General features: G+C 34.1%; 2 protein-coding genes across 2 annotated transcripts in view; one reads left to right on the top strand and one right to left on the bottom strand.

The window, feature by feature from the left end:
* LOC131164547 (regulator of nonsense transcripts 1 homolog) overlaps positions 1 to 9,044 on the top strand; it is a 35,462-nt gene extending 26,418 nt beyond the window's left edge. The window contains exons 21-29 of the mRNA XM_058121822.1: positions 4,364 to 4,498; positions 4,900 to 4,974; positions 5,256 to 5,364; positions 5,529 to 5,902; positions 6,930 to 6,992; positions 7,101 to 7,172; positions 7,734 to 7,865; positions 7,942 to 8,061; positions 8,308 to 9,044. Coding sequence (XP_057977805.1) covers positions 4,364 to 4,498; positions 4,900 to 4,974; positions 5,256 to 5,364; positions 5,529 to 5,902; positions 6,930 to 6,992; positions 7,101 to 7,172; positions 7,734 to 7,865; positions 7,942 to 8,061; positions 8,308 to 8,439 — 1,212 coding nt within the window. The 3' untranslated portion in view covers positions 8,440 to 9,044. The remainder of the gene's footprint in view (positions 1 to 4,363; positions 4,499 to 4,899; positions 4,975 to 5,255; positions 5,365 to 5,528; positions 5,903 to 6,929; positions 6,993 to 7,100; positions 7,173 to 7,733; positions 7,866 to 7,941; positions 8,062 to 8,307) is intronic.
* A 2,632-nt stretch (positions 9,045 to 11,676) lies between these two features.
* Positions 11,677 to 12,557, bottom strand: LOC131164290 (uncharacterized). The gene has a single exon (XM_058121373.1). The coding sequence runs from the start codon at positions 12,475 to 12,477 to the stop codon at positions 11,815 to 11,817; it is 663 nt and encodes a 220-aa protein (XP_057977356.1). The 5' UTR covers positions 12,478 to 12,557; the 3' UTR covers positions 11,677 to 11,814.
* Positions 12,558 to 18,448: the final 5,891 nt, after the last annotated feature.

Below are 18,448 nucleotides of genomic sequence, written 5' to 3'. Positions count from 1 at the left end.
AAACTACCCCTCTCCCCCCAAAAAAGAAGAAGAAAATGAGCGTCATGGTGAAAAAGGTGCTTCATATGAGAAAGATTATGACAGTGCACCATCATCTTGCTTGGTGAAATTGGTCTAGAGGCGTATTAAGACAAATGAAAAAGGATGAAATATTTTAAGGAGGCAAAAGGCAGCCTAGTGCACAAAGCTCCTGCATATGTGGGATCCAGGGAAAGGGCAGACCATGATGGGTTTATAGTACGCTGCCTTACCTTGCATTTTTGCAAGAGGCTGTTTCCAAGCCTCAAACTTGTGACCTCTAGGTCACACAGCGACAACTTTACCGTTGCGCCAAGGCTCCCCTTTAGATTTTAGGGAGGTAAGATCTAAAAATCCAGGAGCAATTGTGGGGGAGGATGGTTATATCTTGTGCTTGGATTTTGATATTTCAGGGTAGTAAGGTGTATGCTTGCCGGAGGCTAGTTCGTATGGGCACGAAGATGAGAAAGGTTTTCAATAAGAAGAGAGAAAATTCTGGTGCAAAAGGGACAAAGCTTTTAAGGACAGACTCTAGAGGAGAATTTAACATAGTTGAAGACTGTCTTACAAAGGAGGTTGGGTGCAACAGTTGGGAAAGGAAAGAAAAGGTAGTTAAGGAATGAGGGGATATTCTGGATTCAGAAAGTGATGATTTGAGTAATGTGACTGGTGGGGGACTATTGTTGGATGAGATTTAGAAACAAAATGGGCACACTTTTGATGATTGTGATAAAGTAGGGGATTTATCTTATGTTCATCCTGTCCCATTGGATGGTATGGAGGGGGTGTCTATTTTCGAAAAAGAAGGTTTAGTCAACAATTCACAACGTAGGGATGGAATATTGCTTACTCCTTTTGAAGAAATTCCCAAGGAGGATTTAGAATCCCAAGATCTTTTGGATAAGCTGGATTTTTAGTTGAGGAAATGAGGTTCGCTTGGATGGTGGCAAAAGTCGTAAATTGAAGGGTCAAAAAGAATTAGCAAGTTTGAAGAGTTCTGTAAATTACGATTGAAAGGGTCTGAAAAGGGGTTTTCTTGGTTAATTTTATCTAGTTTCATGGTGTGATCGTTGGTATTTTTGTTTTTATTTTTAATTTTGTTTCTTTTTTCTGTTTTTTTGTGAGCTCCTTGTTCCCAGCACGTTGTACTTTCTTTTTTCCCTATCTCATATACTTTCTTTTTATAATCGGGAAAAAAAGTAAAAAGATTTTAGGGTTGATAAAACAACAACAAATGAAGCCATAAGTCTTTCCTATAATTTTTTTATTTTTATTTTCTTGCATTAATCAAGTTGTATAAACACCAACACTCCAACCAAGAAGACATTGGACACGACCACAGCTCCAACACCACCTCCAGACACGATTGTCAACATTAAATAATAAGTTCTCAAAATAGAATGGAAAGGACCAAACTTAAATAATATAGAAGATTCAAAATTTAATAAAGATATTTTAAAAGTATATATTTATCAAGTAATATTTGATCAATTTATCAAAATAATAAATTTAAAATTTGAAATTCTTATCAAAATAAAAGAAAAGATTATCGAGTTATTATCTTTCAAGTTTAAGATTTTTTACTTTTCATATAATTAGTTTAATGTTGATTCCCCCCCCCCCCCACCTAAACGGGTCATAATTGGATAAAACTTTATTGTTATGATTATGTATTAAAAAATATAAAAAAATTCTCGTGTCCTTGCCTTCTTGTGTCCTAATTTTGTAAGACTTCGTATCTCGATGTGTCGGACACATATTGTGTTGGATACTCGTGTTTGTGTCTTAGATGAAGCTTTTGTTATGTTAAAAAACAAACCTTGTCTTAAATCACACTAGGTGAGGTCAAATAATTTGCATGATTACTGGAAATTTCCTCTAACAATTTGAGGGTATTAAATCCTTACTCTTAGTCCAATTTATTTTTGATCTCCTTTTACCCTTGTTACTCCCCACTAGGAATAACTAGCCCACTCCTCATTGGTGTACTATTTGACCCACATTGTAGATGCTCAAACCATGTGAGTTATCCATTCCTTACCTTATCTGCTATGGTTGATATGCCTTACTTTCCATGAATATGTTCATTCCTTAATTCATCTTTTAATGTTATACCACTCATCCACTTTAGCATTGTCATTTAGAAACTTTTATATTTTGGATATTTTGTTTCATAGTTGCCCACTTTCTCATCCATATCGCTGAGTTGGTCTAATAGCTATCCTATAAAACTTCCTTTTAATTTTAAGTTTATTCTACTATCACACAACACACCCAAAGCATTTGTCCATTTTCCCTGACATGCTTGAATTACACGTGTTACATCTTCAATTACACCTTTAGCTTGCATAATGGACTTAAGGTATCAAGATCTACTAGTGCTATAAATTTCTTGACCATCAAGTTTACTATTTTCTTCAATATTTCTCCTACTATGATTAAAATTACATTTCATGTATTTTGTCTTATTTCTACTTATCCTAAAACCTTAATATTCTAAAGCTTTTTTTCAGAATTCTAACTTAGATTCTACTTCACCCCTAGTTTTATAAATCAAGACAATATCGTTTGCAAACAACATATACCACGAAACCTCATTTTGGATACTTTTTGTTAGTTCATCCATCACAAATGCAAAAAGATAAGGGCTCAAAGCAGATTCTTTATGTGCACTTATTGTGATTGGAAATTCCTTAGAATGTCCACTAGTAAGTCTAACGTTAGTCATTACTCTATCATATATATTCTTAATGACATAGGTGTACCTAATCCATACTCCTCTTTTTTCCCCCCTCTCTAGAGTCAAGGTATTGAATCTATTAGTGCTATTAATTTCTTGACCGTCAAGGTTTTTCTAAATATTCCTCCTATCATGACTAAAATCACATTTCATACATCCTTTCTTATTTCTGCTTATCCTAAAACCACTACATCTAAAGGTTCTCTTCATAATTCTAGCCTAGATTCTACTTTTCCCCTAGTTTCATAAATCAAGGTAATATCATCTGCAAACAACATGCATCACAGAACCTCATTTTGGATGCTTGTTGTAAGTTCATCCATCACTAATGCAAAAAGATAAGGGTTCAAAGTAGATCCTTGGTAAGCACCTATTGTGATAAGAAATTCCTTAGATTGTCTGCTGGTAGCCCTAGCATTAGTCATTACTCTATATTGCATATCCTTAATGATATCAGTATACTTGTTGCATACTCCTTTTTTTTTATTTAAAAGAATCCACCATAGAAATTACTTAGGCTAGGTATCTTATCATAAGCTTTCTCTAATCAATAAAATCCATATGCAAGTCCTTCCTCTTTTGCCTAAACTTTTCCATTTATCTTCTTAAAATATATATAGCATCTATAGTCAATCTCCTAGGCCTACAAAAATACAAATTGATTTTCTCAAACACTTATTTCTAAACTTAGTTTTTGTTCAATTACTCTTTCATACAGTTTCATTCATGGATCTTAATTTTAATTCCACAATAATTATACAAATTTGAATTTCCCTTTTATTTTTTTATATAGGTATTAAAGTGTTTTTCCTTTATTCATTTGACATTTTCTTAGTTTTTATAATTGTGTTAAATAAGTTAGTTAACAATGTAAATTTGCTATCGCTTAGGCATTTCCAAACGTCAATTGGGATGCCATCATTTAGCTTTTGCATTCTTCCTCTTTTAATGCTAGCATAACTTCATTAACTCTAATTTTTTAAATAAATCTCAAATTTTTAGCCTTTTCCTCATTTGTCAATTCTAAGTTTAAACCTTCTACTTTGTTTCCATTAAATAGCTTATTTAAGTCACTTTCTGTAATTCTTTATCTCCTTTACCAAGGCCCTATCACCCTCATTTTTTATACATTTTAAAGTCCTTGCTTTTTCATTCTCTTGCTCTAGCAAGTTTAAATATGTCTCATTCCCCTTCTTTGTATCTAATCTAGTATATAAATTATTGTATACTCTCTGTTTAGCTCCACTTGATAAGGATTCATATCATAGAGATCAGACAAGTTTTGCGCTGGATGTCAGCTACCTAACGCCCTCCTCCCTACTGTAATTTATAAGGATATATGGTATAACAGGTCTTTTTGGTTTAGTGAGCAGCATTTTGTTGATGTCCAGGGTGTGCTATTGATTTTGTTAATTCTGTGTAATTTCTGTTTTTTTGTACTTGGATTGCACGTCCTTGCTTTGTGTGTTCATAGCTATAATTTTTCTTGAAATTCTTGGATATTATGGGCTCTATTTATGTATTTAGTCGTAAGTTTATATGAAAACTCAAGTTTTTGATGTTGGCTGGCTGGTATGCTGGGTTTTTTTTTTTTTTTCTATACAGGGTATTGGGTTTCTGAATGATCCTCGTAGGTTGAATGTTGCACTCACTCGTGCTCGTTATGGTATCGTTATCCTGGGTAATCCAAAGGTTCTGAGCAAACAGCCGCTATGGAATAGCTTATTGACACACTACAAGGTATCTCTCAAATAGTTGTTCTGTGTCATTTTGTTACTGTCAGTGTATTCAGTTGCATATGGTTGGAATGGTGCTGGAATGCTAGTTTGGGTATTTAAGCGTCCTTACCGTTTTTGGCACTTGGATGGTATATTGCATTCAAAGTTTTGGTTATATAATGTTATTGGAATTGGTTATATACTTTTATATTATGATTGGGTTATATACTTGTGTATTACTGAAATTACCTTTTGTACGTTGGTCAACTCAACTGCTAACAGTTGCTCATCGTTGGTAGGAAGTAAATTGACTTGGTGTTGTTGCAGTGCATATTGCGGAGCTGCACTTGTTTTAACTGTATCTCAACGTTCTGTTTTTTGTCATTCTATGTAATAGTTGTCCATTCTTTTTGTTTACTCCAGGAACATGAATGCTTGGTGGAAGGACCTCTGAATAACTTGAAGCAGAGTATGGTTCAATTTCAAAAGCCGAAAAAGGTATAGAATAAGGAAAAGAAGATAAATTAAGAGAGAAATTTCAGTAAGGTTTTGAATATCAAATTTCAATTTCAAGGGAACTTCATTATATATTTTGACATTTTTGCTTAAATTTTGATATTTTTTATAACAAAGATGATTAATGGAAATTTCTACTGAATTTTGTAAAATGGAAATTGATTGCCATTTTGATTTCAAGGGTGGTGGAAAGCAGACAGTTTAGACCATGATTTATAGTATACGCGATGTGTTTATTATAATTGCTCTTCTTTGTGGGACAGATCTACAACGATCGTAGGCTTTTCTTTGGCGGAGGACCTGGAATAGTATCTAATGACCCAGTTGCCTCATCAAGTCCACATGCTGATAGAAGAAGCAGTCGTTCCAGGGGTATGTTAAATTTCCAAATTTATTACACGAATCCCAATTTGGCTTTGAAAAATGTTTAATGCCTAAGCCTTACTGCCTAACATTTAATTCTAATTTCTCTATTGTTGATACTTAATGACTTTTTGCATGTTAATGAACAAATGTTTATTATTTTCTGACAACAGGTTCTTATATGCCATCGTGCCCACCAAATGGTACTCATAAGCCTGGACTACACCCTGCTGGTTTTACAATGCCTCGGGTTCCCCTTGCACCATTTCATGGCGGTCCCCCATCACAGCCATATGCTATTCCAACTCGTGGGGCTGTACATGGGCCAGTTGGAGCTGTTCCTCATGTTCCTCCCACAGGTAGCCGGGGATTTGGTGCTGGGCGTGGTAATGCTGGCACTCCAATAGGCAGTCATCTTCCACACCAGCAAGGATCACAGCAAGCCATTGGAAATATTGCATCAAATTTCAACTTTCCTGCATTGGAGAATCCTAATAGCCAGCCATCTGTGGGCGGTCCATTATCTCAACCTGGATTTGTTGCCAATGTTCGTAGTTCTTTTCCCCCACTTATTTATGTTCACTTCTAGCTTTATACCTTCCATGATTTATAGTAGCAACTGCAACACTTGCATAATGCTGTTATGTCAAGTTTTTTTTTTTTTTTTAAGCTAGAATTTAGGACTATGATTTCATGACCGCAAAATCATATGGCTGTAACGGCTGTTATAGACTTCTACCGTTATACAACAGTCTTTATTGCAGCGACAGGATTACTATGCAAAATTATTTTTATTTTCACTCATAATTTTCTCTTATTTTTCCTTTCATAAATCATTCTTGATGAGCTATGTGAAGAGAGGGGGTAAAATGAGGATGGTAATGCCACATAATTATTATTTTTATGTTTAGCAATTTGATTGAACAATGTTTTATTTAAAAATAAATATTTATTTTGATAATATCTGTTATTTGATATTTCTTTTCTATATAACATCAACCTTATTATCTTTTCTAGTTTTTGTTTCGTTTAAGTTGTAAATACTTTATTTTTTTAAGTGATAAATTATGATTATGATATTGTAATTTTGAAGCGTTAGTTGTGCTATATAATTTGTTGGTATAAATTTATGAGATTTTTATTACTTTTACTAATAAAATATTATAAATTGTTTAAGTTATTGTATTTTTAATGTGTCTGACAAGATTAATGGAGTATATCATATTATATATTATAAGCTATTGTATTTCTGTATCATTAATTTATTTAAAACCCATGTAAAATTTATTACCCTGACGAAGTTGGTTGAACTACATGATCCACAATACATTAAATTTTTTTTTATTTTTTATAATAAGGATAAGGGCTTAAAGCATAAAATATTCCAATGTAGGTAAGGATGTGTGTGCTTGGGAAAAAACTCCCTACTATACCCATTTCCCACTATGCCTGTTTCCCACTACTCTCGTACTGTCAGCTATGCTACTCATTGCAGCTATTTAAAACAATGATGCCATTGTCTCAGTTGTTTGATGGTTGTGTCTGAAAGTATATATTTATGTGGTGCATGATAGATGCCAGTTCAAGGACCAAACCAATCATTTCGTGATGGTTTTTCCATTGGAGGAATGTCTCAGGTATCTTCTTCCTTTTTTCCTCCCACATTGATATATAATTTGTTGTCATAAAATTTCTTTATTATTTTTTACTTTTTGAAAATTTGTCTCCCAATTGCGTTTGATCAGGATTTCTTGGGTGATGATTTTAAAAGCCAAGGATCTCATGTTCCTTATAATGTTGCAGACTTCTCTACACAGGTACATGTGGGAAAATTGGCAGCATTTACTTATTTAAATTGATAAGCGGTGTTGGAACTGAAGGAATGCTTACTGATTCTCTCTATTTCTCTCTAGCTGTATATTTGTGTGTGTGAGTGTTTGTATTGTCTAATTAATAGGCAGACTTTCATTAATGAAGTAGAAATAGTGAGGTGTGAACGGTCATACCCTTGCAGAGTATAGAAGTCAAAACAGGACAACAAATTGTATTTACTTCCAAGTTGCCAAATATGGCTGGCCTTTATTGTAATATAGAATTGAAGGGAGAACAGTAATAAGATGGGCTTAGGTGGTGGCTCATGGCTGATATATTCAGGAAGTCTGGAGAAACACGATTCATATGTCCATTCCATGATGGCAAGAAGATGATGTTAAAGGGAGTTTAAATTATGTTAATGTGTTCTAATAGAAATTTTGTGGCCAGGGAAACGGAGAAAAAAATAGGGATGTGTTGATTCGATAGTGAATGACATTGTTGGTCTTTTTTTTTTTTTTTTTCCTTTTAATTTTATTTTAAATGATTGTTGCTTTGCTTCACAGGCTTCTCAAAGTGGATATGCTGTCGATTATGTTACACAAGGAGCACAAGCTGGTTTCCCTGGAAACTTTCTGAACCAGAATTCTCAAGCAGGATATTCACGTTTTGGTAGTGGAAATGATTTCATGTCTCAGGTTTGGTGAAGCTACCACCCTTTGGTTTTGTATGTTTGTGTTCCTGTTGTGAAATTTTTTTGCACTTCTATCACAGGACTATATGACTCATGGATCACAAGCTCTATTCACACAGGTGGGCTTTAATGACCCATCACAAGATGATGCTTCTCAAGCCCACTTTGGAGTGACGAATCCCAACTCTCTTCAGTCTCAGGTTTCTTCTTATTCCAATGCTTTTTGTAGTCTTTAAGACACTCTGGATTAGTTATCAAATGGCAGTGTGGGAAATTATTGGCCATCCCTTGCAACTTGTTTCCCTTTTTGTGCAATTCTCCACTCATTTGGCAAGAGTTTTAAATGCCCATTAGTCTGCCTCTGTTAATATTGCCAGCCTAGCTTTGATTTAGCTGTTGTTTTTACACTAAAGGAAACTATAACTAAACTCGTACCCTGCATACAGGGCCTGATGAATCCTCTCTACTCTCAGCCCTTTGCCCACTACAGTACTCAGCCAGTGAACATGCAGGCTCCACAACAATCACCCCAACAGGGCCAAAGCTCTCAAAACCAAAAACTACACTACAGTGGTTGAGAGACCAGGGGTGAGTTTGAATATGTGATGGGTTATAGTTTTGCATCCAGCAACCTGGTGTGTGCTGTCACGCCCTAAAATGCAGTTAAGGTTTGCCATTTTCTTGAGGCAGCTGATTCTTTCCAAAACCCAATATCATGTGATACCAAATGGTGGAAATCAATTAGTTTGAGATGGCAAATGGCTGTGGATCTCCAAGAAAGCACGGGCGGCACACCTGGGGCAGAGGAAGAGAAGAATAACCCTGTCGGCTTGAAGTTGTGTATTGTTTTGGATGGTGAAATCAGTGCAAGCAAGGGAGCATTACATGGAATGGCTTTGTCGAAAGGGTTGGGGTTATGAGGAAGCAGACCCATTTGCTTTGGTTGACTTTAACACAGGAAGCCCACTTTACTCGTACAGAACAGTTTTACCAATGGGAATTTTTGTACAGCATATGCGGAGGAAGTGAAGTCACCTAACCCTTTCAGCTCATCCTGACATGTACTTATACTCTAGATAATTATTATTGAATAGACGGTGACGATATCCTATAGTTAAATCTCAGCTACGGTGTTGCTACCTTTTAGGCCTTGAAGATATATATGAAGTGTGATTACTGATTTTCTTGTGGGAGTGATTTGCCTTGAATTCTGTCTTAATCGCTAATCGCATTCTCTGTTATTTTTGGTTGTAAATTTTGGGGTTCGGATTTTAGAGGCCATGAATCGCCAATTGCATTCTCTTATTTTTGATTGGGCTGTTTTTCAGGCTTACTAGAATGTTAAATGGCAATGGTGCCATCACCTGCATAGGTTCTAATTACGACCTTCCCTCGTTCCCCCCCCCCCCCCCCCCCCCCCCCCCCCCCCCCCCCCCCCCCCCCCCACCCTTCCAAATTTTCAGCAGTTTGTTGGTTATCTAACGTACTGGTGCAGGATGCCCTACTTCATTCATTTAATAATGTACAGCTAGTTCATGCAGAATCACTCAATTTGTTCAAGCATAATGGTCATTCTGGAGAATTGAGTAGTCATAAAATTTAATATAATTATTTTATTTAATTGTTCTACTTTCAAAATTTACTTAACAATAAAAATTTTATTAAACATGACAATTAGAAAATAGTAAAAATATTTTATAATTGGCTTTATTGTTATTTTTTGAGATTTATGTACATTTTTATTTTAATTATATTTAAATTTATATGATTATTTAATTTTGATTTTAATTTAAAAATGTATAAAATGAATAATTTGATCTAAAAAAATTGTTGGATATTAAAATTTTTGAAACAAGTTGTCAAAACAATTGAAAATTATAAATTTTGATTTTTAATTTTTTGGCAAACAGCTGAAAAATCGACAATTAAAACATAAAATAAAAAACAACGATAAGAAACAACCCTAAACATGCACGAAAAAAAATTCAAAAGAAAAAAAACCCAAAGATTTGGTAGCATTTAAGAAATTATATTGTAAGTGTTTGAGGAGTACAAGATATTATGAGAATGCGAAATTAGCTTTTTAAAAAAATTAATTTCGAAAGTCTCAAAAGATAGTGTCTTGTCTTCTCGAGGAGATATTCAGTAATTGATTTTTTTGAGAAAGTTTTCAATTTCTCACTTTATATTTGTATTTTATGTTTTAATCCATTCAATACCTATTTGGTCTTGGTTTGACAATAACTTACGAAGTCAAGCTTAAACAAGTTTAAGTTATTTCAAACATTAATAGTTTTTCAACAAGATTGTTTTGGATTCATACACAAATTTGGATTAAGATTATGTCACTTTAAAAGCTCACTAATGAGTTAATTTAAAGGCTAATATATGAATACAATGAACGTATTAATCTTAATAAACTCAATCAACCATTTTCACTCTCTTCTTCGTCTTTTACTTCTTACTCGTTCACGAATTGAAGGAAATTAAACCTATACCAATCCTATAAATTGCTATCATTAACAAAAACTTAGTTGTGAGCTCTGCTCAAGCCTCTCAAACTTCAAAAATATTGAAAAAAACAACTTTGAACATAGTAAAATTTAATGCGACTTATTTGTTTGTATCCCTAATTCAGCATGAGGGTTCGAGTTTTGTGATTTTTTTTTTTTTGGGAAAAGGCAAGATTGATTATATTAAATCAAAGAGATGCAAATACAAAATAGTCCAAATACAATAACACAAAGTAAGGAAAACAACAAAATATATGAAGTTGGCTTAAATTTGATAATTGTTGGAAATTAGCAAATCATTTTAATCCTAAAATTCCATCTCTAACATCCTCTATAATCCATTTTTCCACAACATTAATGCTAATCATAATTCCAAAGGGTCCGGTTAGTTGCAAAATACAGCTTTTATTTTTTTATTAAATTTTTAAAAAATTAAAAAATTAATTAAAATTTCATTTTTATAACATTTTTATGAAATTAATAAACAACAACAAATGGTTTTGACACTATATGCTTGTGATAATAATTTTATTTTGTTTCTAATTTTTCAATAAAAATACACCTGCTTTTCAATATTTCAAATTTACGCATAAAAGTTAGAAACTATCTTTTCATTATTTTTGTAGATTTGTAACTCTTACTTAACATATGTAAACATGAAATTTGGATATTGAACTTTAATATCTGTGAATTATGTATAGAGATTCTTCTAAATTCATATAAATTCAATTTTAAGTTCAAAATCCATGACTCTAAATATTGGTTTATTTAATTTTAAAAAAATTAAAAATAAATTATAATTTTTTATAATTATTTTAAATCAAAAATATAAAATAAAAAATTATTTTACGCATTTAAACAAACTTTTTATTTTCTACATTTTCAATACAAATCTTGAAAAATTTTAAAAATAAACTAAAATATTTGTAATTTTTTAAAAAAGAAAGATTTTGAAAATAAAAAAATATTTCCACAACTAAATCTAAATTTACATATGTTTTAAATAGTAGAAGTTCAAACAATTTCATATAAAACTTCGAAAATGCTTATCACAGGTTCACAGGTGTGATTCGCTTTGGTCATCCCAAGTGTTGAAAATTAGGTTAGGCTTTAGAGTATTATAATAAACTCAATTTTTTTATTTTTTGAAGTTTGAAGTTTTTAATTTTTCGATTCAGTCATCCCTAGTTTTGAAAATTAGATTAGGCTTTAGAGTATCATAATAAACTCGATGCTTTTTTTTTTTTGGGAGTTATGAAGTTCTTAATCTTTCATTGAGATTAAATTTTAATATTTAAGTGAAAAAGAATAGGATAGTGTTTCGCTATTCCATGATTTAGGGTTTGGTCGAGCGTCCTAAGGGTTTCGAACGCATAATATTTGAAGAAAAAGGAAAAAGAAAAAATAAATAAAAAGTACAGGATTCCATATCCCATAAGCCTAGGATATGGACGGTGGGAATATGTGATAAACCGCAAACACATCCTGACCAGAGAGACTCGGTAACTCAGTGAGTCGGAAACCTTCGGTCACCAACTCGTTCAGGCATACCCACGTCCACTCCCGAACCTCACTCGCCGCCCAACACCTAGTCTCCCTCCCGCACGCCCACCTCAGCGTCTTCGCCAGCGCCGCCATCTCCGCCGCGTCGAAGAACACGTCCGACATCAGAACCACGTCGAAGTCTCCAAACTCGCCGAGTCGACCCATCGACTCGTCCGATCCCCACACCAGCTCCTGCACCTCGACTCGGTCCCCGAGTCCGTTCGCCTCCACGTTCCTCTCCAGCCCCGGGAGCAGCGACCCGACGTCGGTGAGCAAGACTCGGCGGGCGCCGAGTAGGGCGGCAGTCAGCCCAGGAAGTCCGAGTCCGGCGCCGAGCTCGAGGACGGTTTTGCCTTGCAGGCTGAACTCTGCCTGGCCGTGACTCGCCATCCAGCGAGACAGGACGAGGGCCGAGTCCCACAGCCATGACCCGGTGAGTGGACGACCGGTAACCGAGTCGTAGACGTCGTCGCTTTCGAGAATCGCCAGCTTCATACCGTTAATTTCTATGTGCCGTACGCCCATTGGAGCTTTGCGTTCCGACTGAAACGGTGTCATTTCGTATTTAAATCAAGTCAATTAGGACAAGTTGATGTTATTTTATTAATTTTTAAGGGAATCAAAGCATCAAACAACTGTCGGAATACGTACCCTTTTATTCATTTTTTATTATATAAATTTATTTATTTTATTTAATAATATATGTGAGTGCCCTATAAACCTCATAAAAGAAGAATTCGATGTGATTCATTTAGATTAAGGATATATTTTTATTATTAGAAATGAAAATTTAGATGAGAAAAAATAAAATTTGTTCACGTACATTTAAAATTAGATTTTTTTTTTAATTTTATATATACATTTTTCTAAAACTGTTTTCTTTATAGTCAAAAACAAAAAAAAAAAAAAAAAAGATGTATGAGAATGAATTGAGGTAAAAAAGCATGTGCTTAGGTGCTAAATCGTAGCACATGAGCGAGATTAGAGGTTCTAAGACTAAAGGTGATAGGGGGTCGAGGTGGGAAAAGAAATTGTCCAATTTGGGCAAATCATGGGCTAGCCAACTCTATCCAATATGAATGGGCCAAGCCTTCTTTTCTTGGTCAATCCTATTCTACTTATGTGTTATACCAAGTAGACTAAAACTTCTTAATCCAATTTACTATAATGTATCAGTCTTAGACCTAACTCTAATGAGATGTTATCCATTTTGACCTATATAAGGCACCTCAAAGGCGTCTTACATGATTGAAGTCTAAATTATCTTTAATCCTTATAAGTTCAAGATCTCTTTAATATACATTTGATATGGAATTATGACAAATAACCTGATCAGTGAATCAAAAGCATCCTAAACTGCCCCCATGAGCATGACGCGGTGGAAAGACATCAGCAAGTAAGAAGAAACATTGGGGGTTTAATTCCAGGTAGATACACTCACGGAGTCAGCGATACTTGTGGATGGTGAGAGTTTACTATATGAGTCAGCGAGGACCATAGATGGTGAGAGTTCTCTGTGAGCCAGCGGAGACCGTGGATGGTAATGGAAATGTATCCCGAGGGTCGAGTTGACTGAATGTCTAACTGATGCACATAAGCCGTGTCCGCATTCCGAACTTTACCCCAATCAGTAAGACCTGGGGGTGAAGGACGATGATCCGTAGGTTTGGTGCCGCACCAGGGGGTCCGAAGGGCTCGTTGATGGCTGGAGTTTCTATGTAATAAAAAAAAAAAAAAAACATCCTAAACTTTTAATAAGACAATAAACCCTTAACTTTTAACATCTTAATTAAAATTTGATTTCTTAAGAAATCAAACATGCACTTAAGTAGAAAAAAAATTGACCATCAATATGATATTGTCAAATTTTATGATTAGTAGGTTCTAAGTCTTACATTTCTTAAATTTAACTTATATGTATTTTCTATTTTTTTGACAAAGATACGAACAATCCTGCTAAACAAATGGTGTAAAATAACATGTTAAGTTTTAATAATATTATTAAAATTAATTATCAAAATATATATATGTCCGCTGCGTATCAAGCAAATTATAAGGATTTGATGCAAATCATAAAACCATAAATTAAGTCATTTTCTATTTTCGTACATCCATTGGAGCCTTGCATTCTACTTGAAACCGTATTGTTTTTTTTATTTAAATTAAGAAAATTAGAACAATTTGATGCTATTTTATTATTTTTTTTAGGGATCAAAGCATCAAACTCACCTATTTATACATTTCCTAATTTTGTGTCGGTAAATTTATTTATTTATTATTTATCAATTTTTATGAATGCCATTGTAACTTCATCAAAGAAGTATAAGATGCCATTAAGATTCATTTAAATTAAGAATTTTATTTAAAAAGTATATATATATTTTCTTAGTTTTCTAATAAACGGAACTTTAATTTAAAAATTAAATTTTAATTGTGCATAAAGCAAAATTTTATTAATCAATTTTATATATACATATATTTATTTTCTTTTATACTTTTCTTTATCATTAAATTTTAAAAATGGCATACTAGATTGAGTTGAGACAAAAGAGCACGAGCTAAAAAGTAAGCTCGAAGTTGAAACACAAGAGCAAGATCAGAGATTTCGGAGCTAAAGGCGAGCTAATATGTGGAACCGAGTGACATAAAGTGTTGATATCGACGGGACGTCGAGGTGGGGGAAGAAATTGTTTAATTTGGAAAAATCATAGACTAGACAAGGTTGGCCAACTCTATCTCACATCAATGGTGCAACCCTCCTCTTCTTGCTTAATCCTATTATTACTCTTATGTTCACCGAACATGAACTAAAGATCCTTAATCAAACCTAACCAGAATTTAATCGAACCTAATAACAAAATTAAATGTTCTTCTTACTCAAACCTTTCCGATTGAACCAAATTTTTGGTTAATTCGGTTAACCAAATTTAACCGAATCAAATTATAATTAATTATAAAAAAAAATATGATTGTATGCTTTCAATATTTAGTTTGTATTTAATTATTAATTATAAAATAATTATGAAACTCTAGTTATAAATTATATAATTTATATTTAATTATTAATTAATCATATAATTCGGATAAATCGGTTAAACGAAATATAATTTCTTCATAACCGAATCAAAAATCGAATAATAAAATTTACCGAAATATAAAATCAAACCGAATAAAATTTAAAATTAACAGAATCGAATCGATTGAATTTGATCAATTAATTCGATTTTCACATATTTGAATGTTTTAAGATCACAATTTTTTATCATTCAAAAAAAAAAAAACGAAAGGAAAGCATTGTTAGCAAGGCCATTATTCAAGAAATATGTTTTTCTGATTTGACACATGATGGATGTTTTGAAAATGAGGGGCAGCATAGGATGGCAATTGACAGCCACCCCTAAGATAATCAAATTTCTATGCTTAAAAAAATTGAACAGTGGCATGATTGGATGTTTCAATCATTCTTTATTTCGAAATATCATGATGAAGATTTTATTTTTTATGAAAGCACTTCACGCCCAAATGGAATGTGTTTGAAATAAAATGAAATTTAATTTCAGTTTGTCTTTAGTTCTTCAAGAACGAAAAATTCAATTTGATTAATGGTTTAGGATGCATTTTGTTTATAAACTAGGGCAGGTTAATAATCATTAGCCCATATTTAGTGAAATATACCGCATTAACATTTAACCAGCACAAGGGAGATGAATGTTTTAGTGTTTGTGGTTCTCGAACTATTTTAATATGCAAGTTGTGCATGACACTTTTTTTATTTTTTTATTTTTATGATCCCGAGCTCCAACCTATCAAGCCTTTCAGACTTATCTAGACGGCACCGAACCCGAGACCTTGCACTAGACAAACCTCGGTGATGAAAATTAAACATTGTTGCCTGCCTATGATAATTTACTACACAAACCATAAGTAAAGAATTGAACCCGAGACCCTAAAGTAACTAAAGTCTTGTATGAATTTAGTGGTTTAAATATTAATGTAACATTCTATAATTTGTGGGCTACATAAATAAATCATTCCTTATAAGGATTTTTTTAAAAAAATTTTCATTAAAATACAAAAATGAAACTCTAAAAAACAAAAAAATTAAAAAAGAAAGAGAAAGGGATACGTACTCTCAAGCTAAGGTGGTCATAACTTGTGACCATCACTGACATAGTGATTAATCACAATTTTCTCTTTAAATATCTATTAAACATTTTACGAGCACTAACCTGAGTCCACCACAGATATAGTCACTAAAGCCTTGCATGATTTTAATGGTCTAAATATTAATGATATAGTTGTCATTTTTTACTTTTTAATCAAAATACAAAAGTAAAACTCAAAAAAGAAAAAGAAAAACCAAAAAAGGAATTCACATACTCTCGAGCTGAGATGATAATAACCTGAGACCACCACCGACATCGTGATTAACTACAATTTTCTCATTGCCCCCATAGGCATGGCGTAGTGGAAAGCAATCAGGCAATCTAGTGGGAGCATTGGGGATTCGAATCCTAGTAGATGCACTCAGTGAGCCTGCTGTTGATGCGGAGGGTCTACCGTGTCTAGAGGTTTTGTGTCCTGAGATGTGTCCTAAGATGCGAGTTGGACGAACGTCTAACCTAACTGTGAGTAGATTGTGATCGCATCCGGATTTACAGGGCGCGATTCAAAGGGGATCGTTGCTCCGGGGTTTGGTGTAGTGACCCGAAGAATAATAGTATTTTAAGTATTAAAAAGGGAGAGAAAATAGAAACAGAAACAGAAGGAGGCCGTAGATTTCGTCGACGACATTGCATTTTGGAGATAATATTAAATAATCATAAATTCAGGAAATTGCCCAGCTTCATCGACAAACATAGGGTCTCATCGACGAAGGTCTTCAGAATTTCGTCGACGAACACAGGGCTTCGTCGACGAGAAAATACCGAGAGACGGTTCAAGCTGCTCTGAATTTCGTTAACGAACACAGGGTCTCATCGACGAAATTTGTGAAGGGCTCGTCGACGAGGTGACGTGTCTTGTCAACGAACCTGGCCCTATAAAAGGAGGAAATTCGAGATTCTTTATCAGTTCTCTCGCCGCTCTCTCTCTCCTCTCTCTCTCGTATGACTCTCTCTCCCTTCTCTCTTCATTTTCGGCCCCACCAGTCGCCGGATCGATGATCCGAAACTACCACGACGCTCCTGGAGGAGTTCTCTACGCATCTACCGGAGCGGATCGTCGGGAAATCGGAGTTGGAAATCATCCCAAATTCAGGGTAAGACCTTTTAGTCTCCTTTTGGCCTTGTGGTAGTTATAGGAAATGATACAGGCAGAAAAATACTAATGTTTAGTTCTAACAAATATTGGTTTCAGGGTGTTTTGTAGGAGGCCCTGCGGGTATCGGGTTAGAGTACAGTAGGGGTTTTTCAAAGATAAGGTAAAGGATATATGCTATGCTAGGAAATTTCTAAATATTATGTAGTGTATTTATTTATGAAAATTATGTACTCAAGTATTGTGTGGCTTGAGAATATGTATGTAGTATGAGAGTATTTTTTATGAATTGTAGTTTCATGATTTTATGTATTTTAGTGCTATGAATATGTGAATTACAGTACCATGATTTTACGGATTTTAATACCATGATTATACAAATTACGGATACAGTATTATGATTACGTAGTTCCATTATTATGATTTACAGAGTTTAAAGCATGCCATGTTTTCTATTACCATAACATTCAAAGTATACAGACAGAACATTTACAGAATATATAGACAGTTATACAGAGATAGCATCGAGATGCTACAATTATAGTATGTACAGAACATAAAGATAGCGTTATGGTAATTTTGAAAACATGATGAAAACAATGAAAGAGTATATATATGAATATGTATATAGTATTAGACCCTGTTGGACCATACAGTTTACAGAGCACGATACCGTATCTACATGCAGTATATAGTTTACAGAGTGCAACCGCCTATTCAGATAATAGGTTGTAGGTCGATCGTATAGTGCCCTTGACGTGGACAGGCTCCCCATCAGATATGGGTAAGGTGGGCAAATCGACCAAGGGAGTATAGTGATTTACCTGGTTGGCCAGCCAGTGTAGATCCCACCTACGGGCCGCACAACTCTGTCATGAGGGGTAAATCATGACATACAGATATCCGTAGGGGAAAGTTTACAGTTATTATTATGTATATTCTAATTTACAGAGATAAGGGAATTACTTATGTATGTTAGAAGTATGTTCAATAGTAACTTAAATACAGATGTGTTAAATGTTATGAAAATGGTAATGAATATTATGATTTGTACTGTATTTATAGATTCAGATATACATGATTATATGGTAACAGATTTTTATGATATGATGACTCATTTGCCACACACTAGTAATAGCATATATCGTCTTATTGAGCGTTGGCTCATCCCAGTGTTGAATCCTTTTTCAGGTGATCCAGGTAGGCGAGCAGATCAGACTCGCAGGTAGAGGGGCGTCTGTAGTGCCCTGACAGCAAAGTGAGTACAGTA

This window comes from Malania oleifera, chromosome 9, assembly GCF_029873635.1.
Source record: "Malania oleifera isolate guangnan ecotype guangnan chromosome 9, ASM2987363v1, whole genome shotgun sequence".
NCBI lineage: Eukaryota > Viridiplantae > Streptophyta > Magnoliopsida > Santalales > Ximeniaceae > Malania > Malania oleifera.
Note: the sequence above shows the minus strand (reverse complement) of the source record. Positions and strands in the feature narration are given on the sequence as shown.

Excerpts from the sequence above, each read along its gene's own strand:
- LOC131164290 (XM_058121373.1), bottom strand. The coding sequence starts at position 12,477 with ATGACACCGTTTCAGTCGGAACGCAAAGCTCCAATGGGCGTACGGCAC.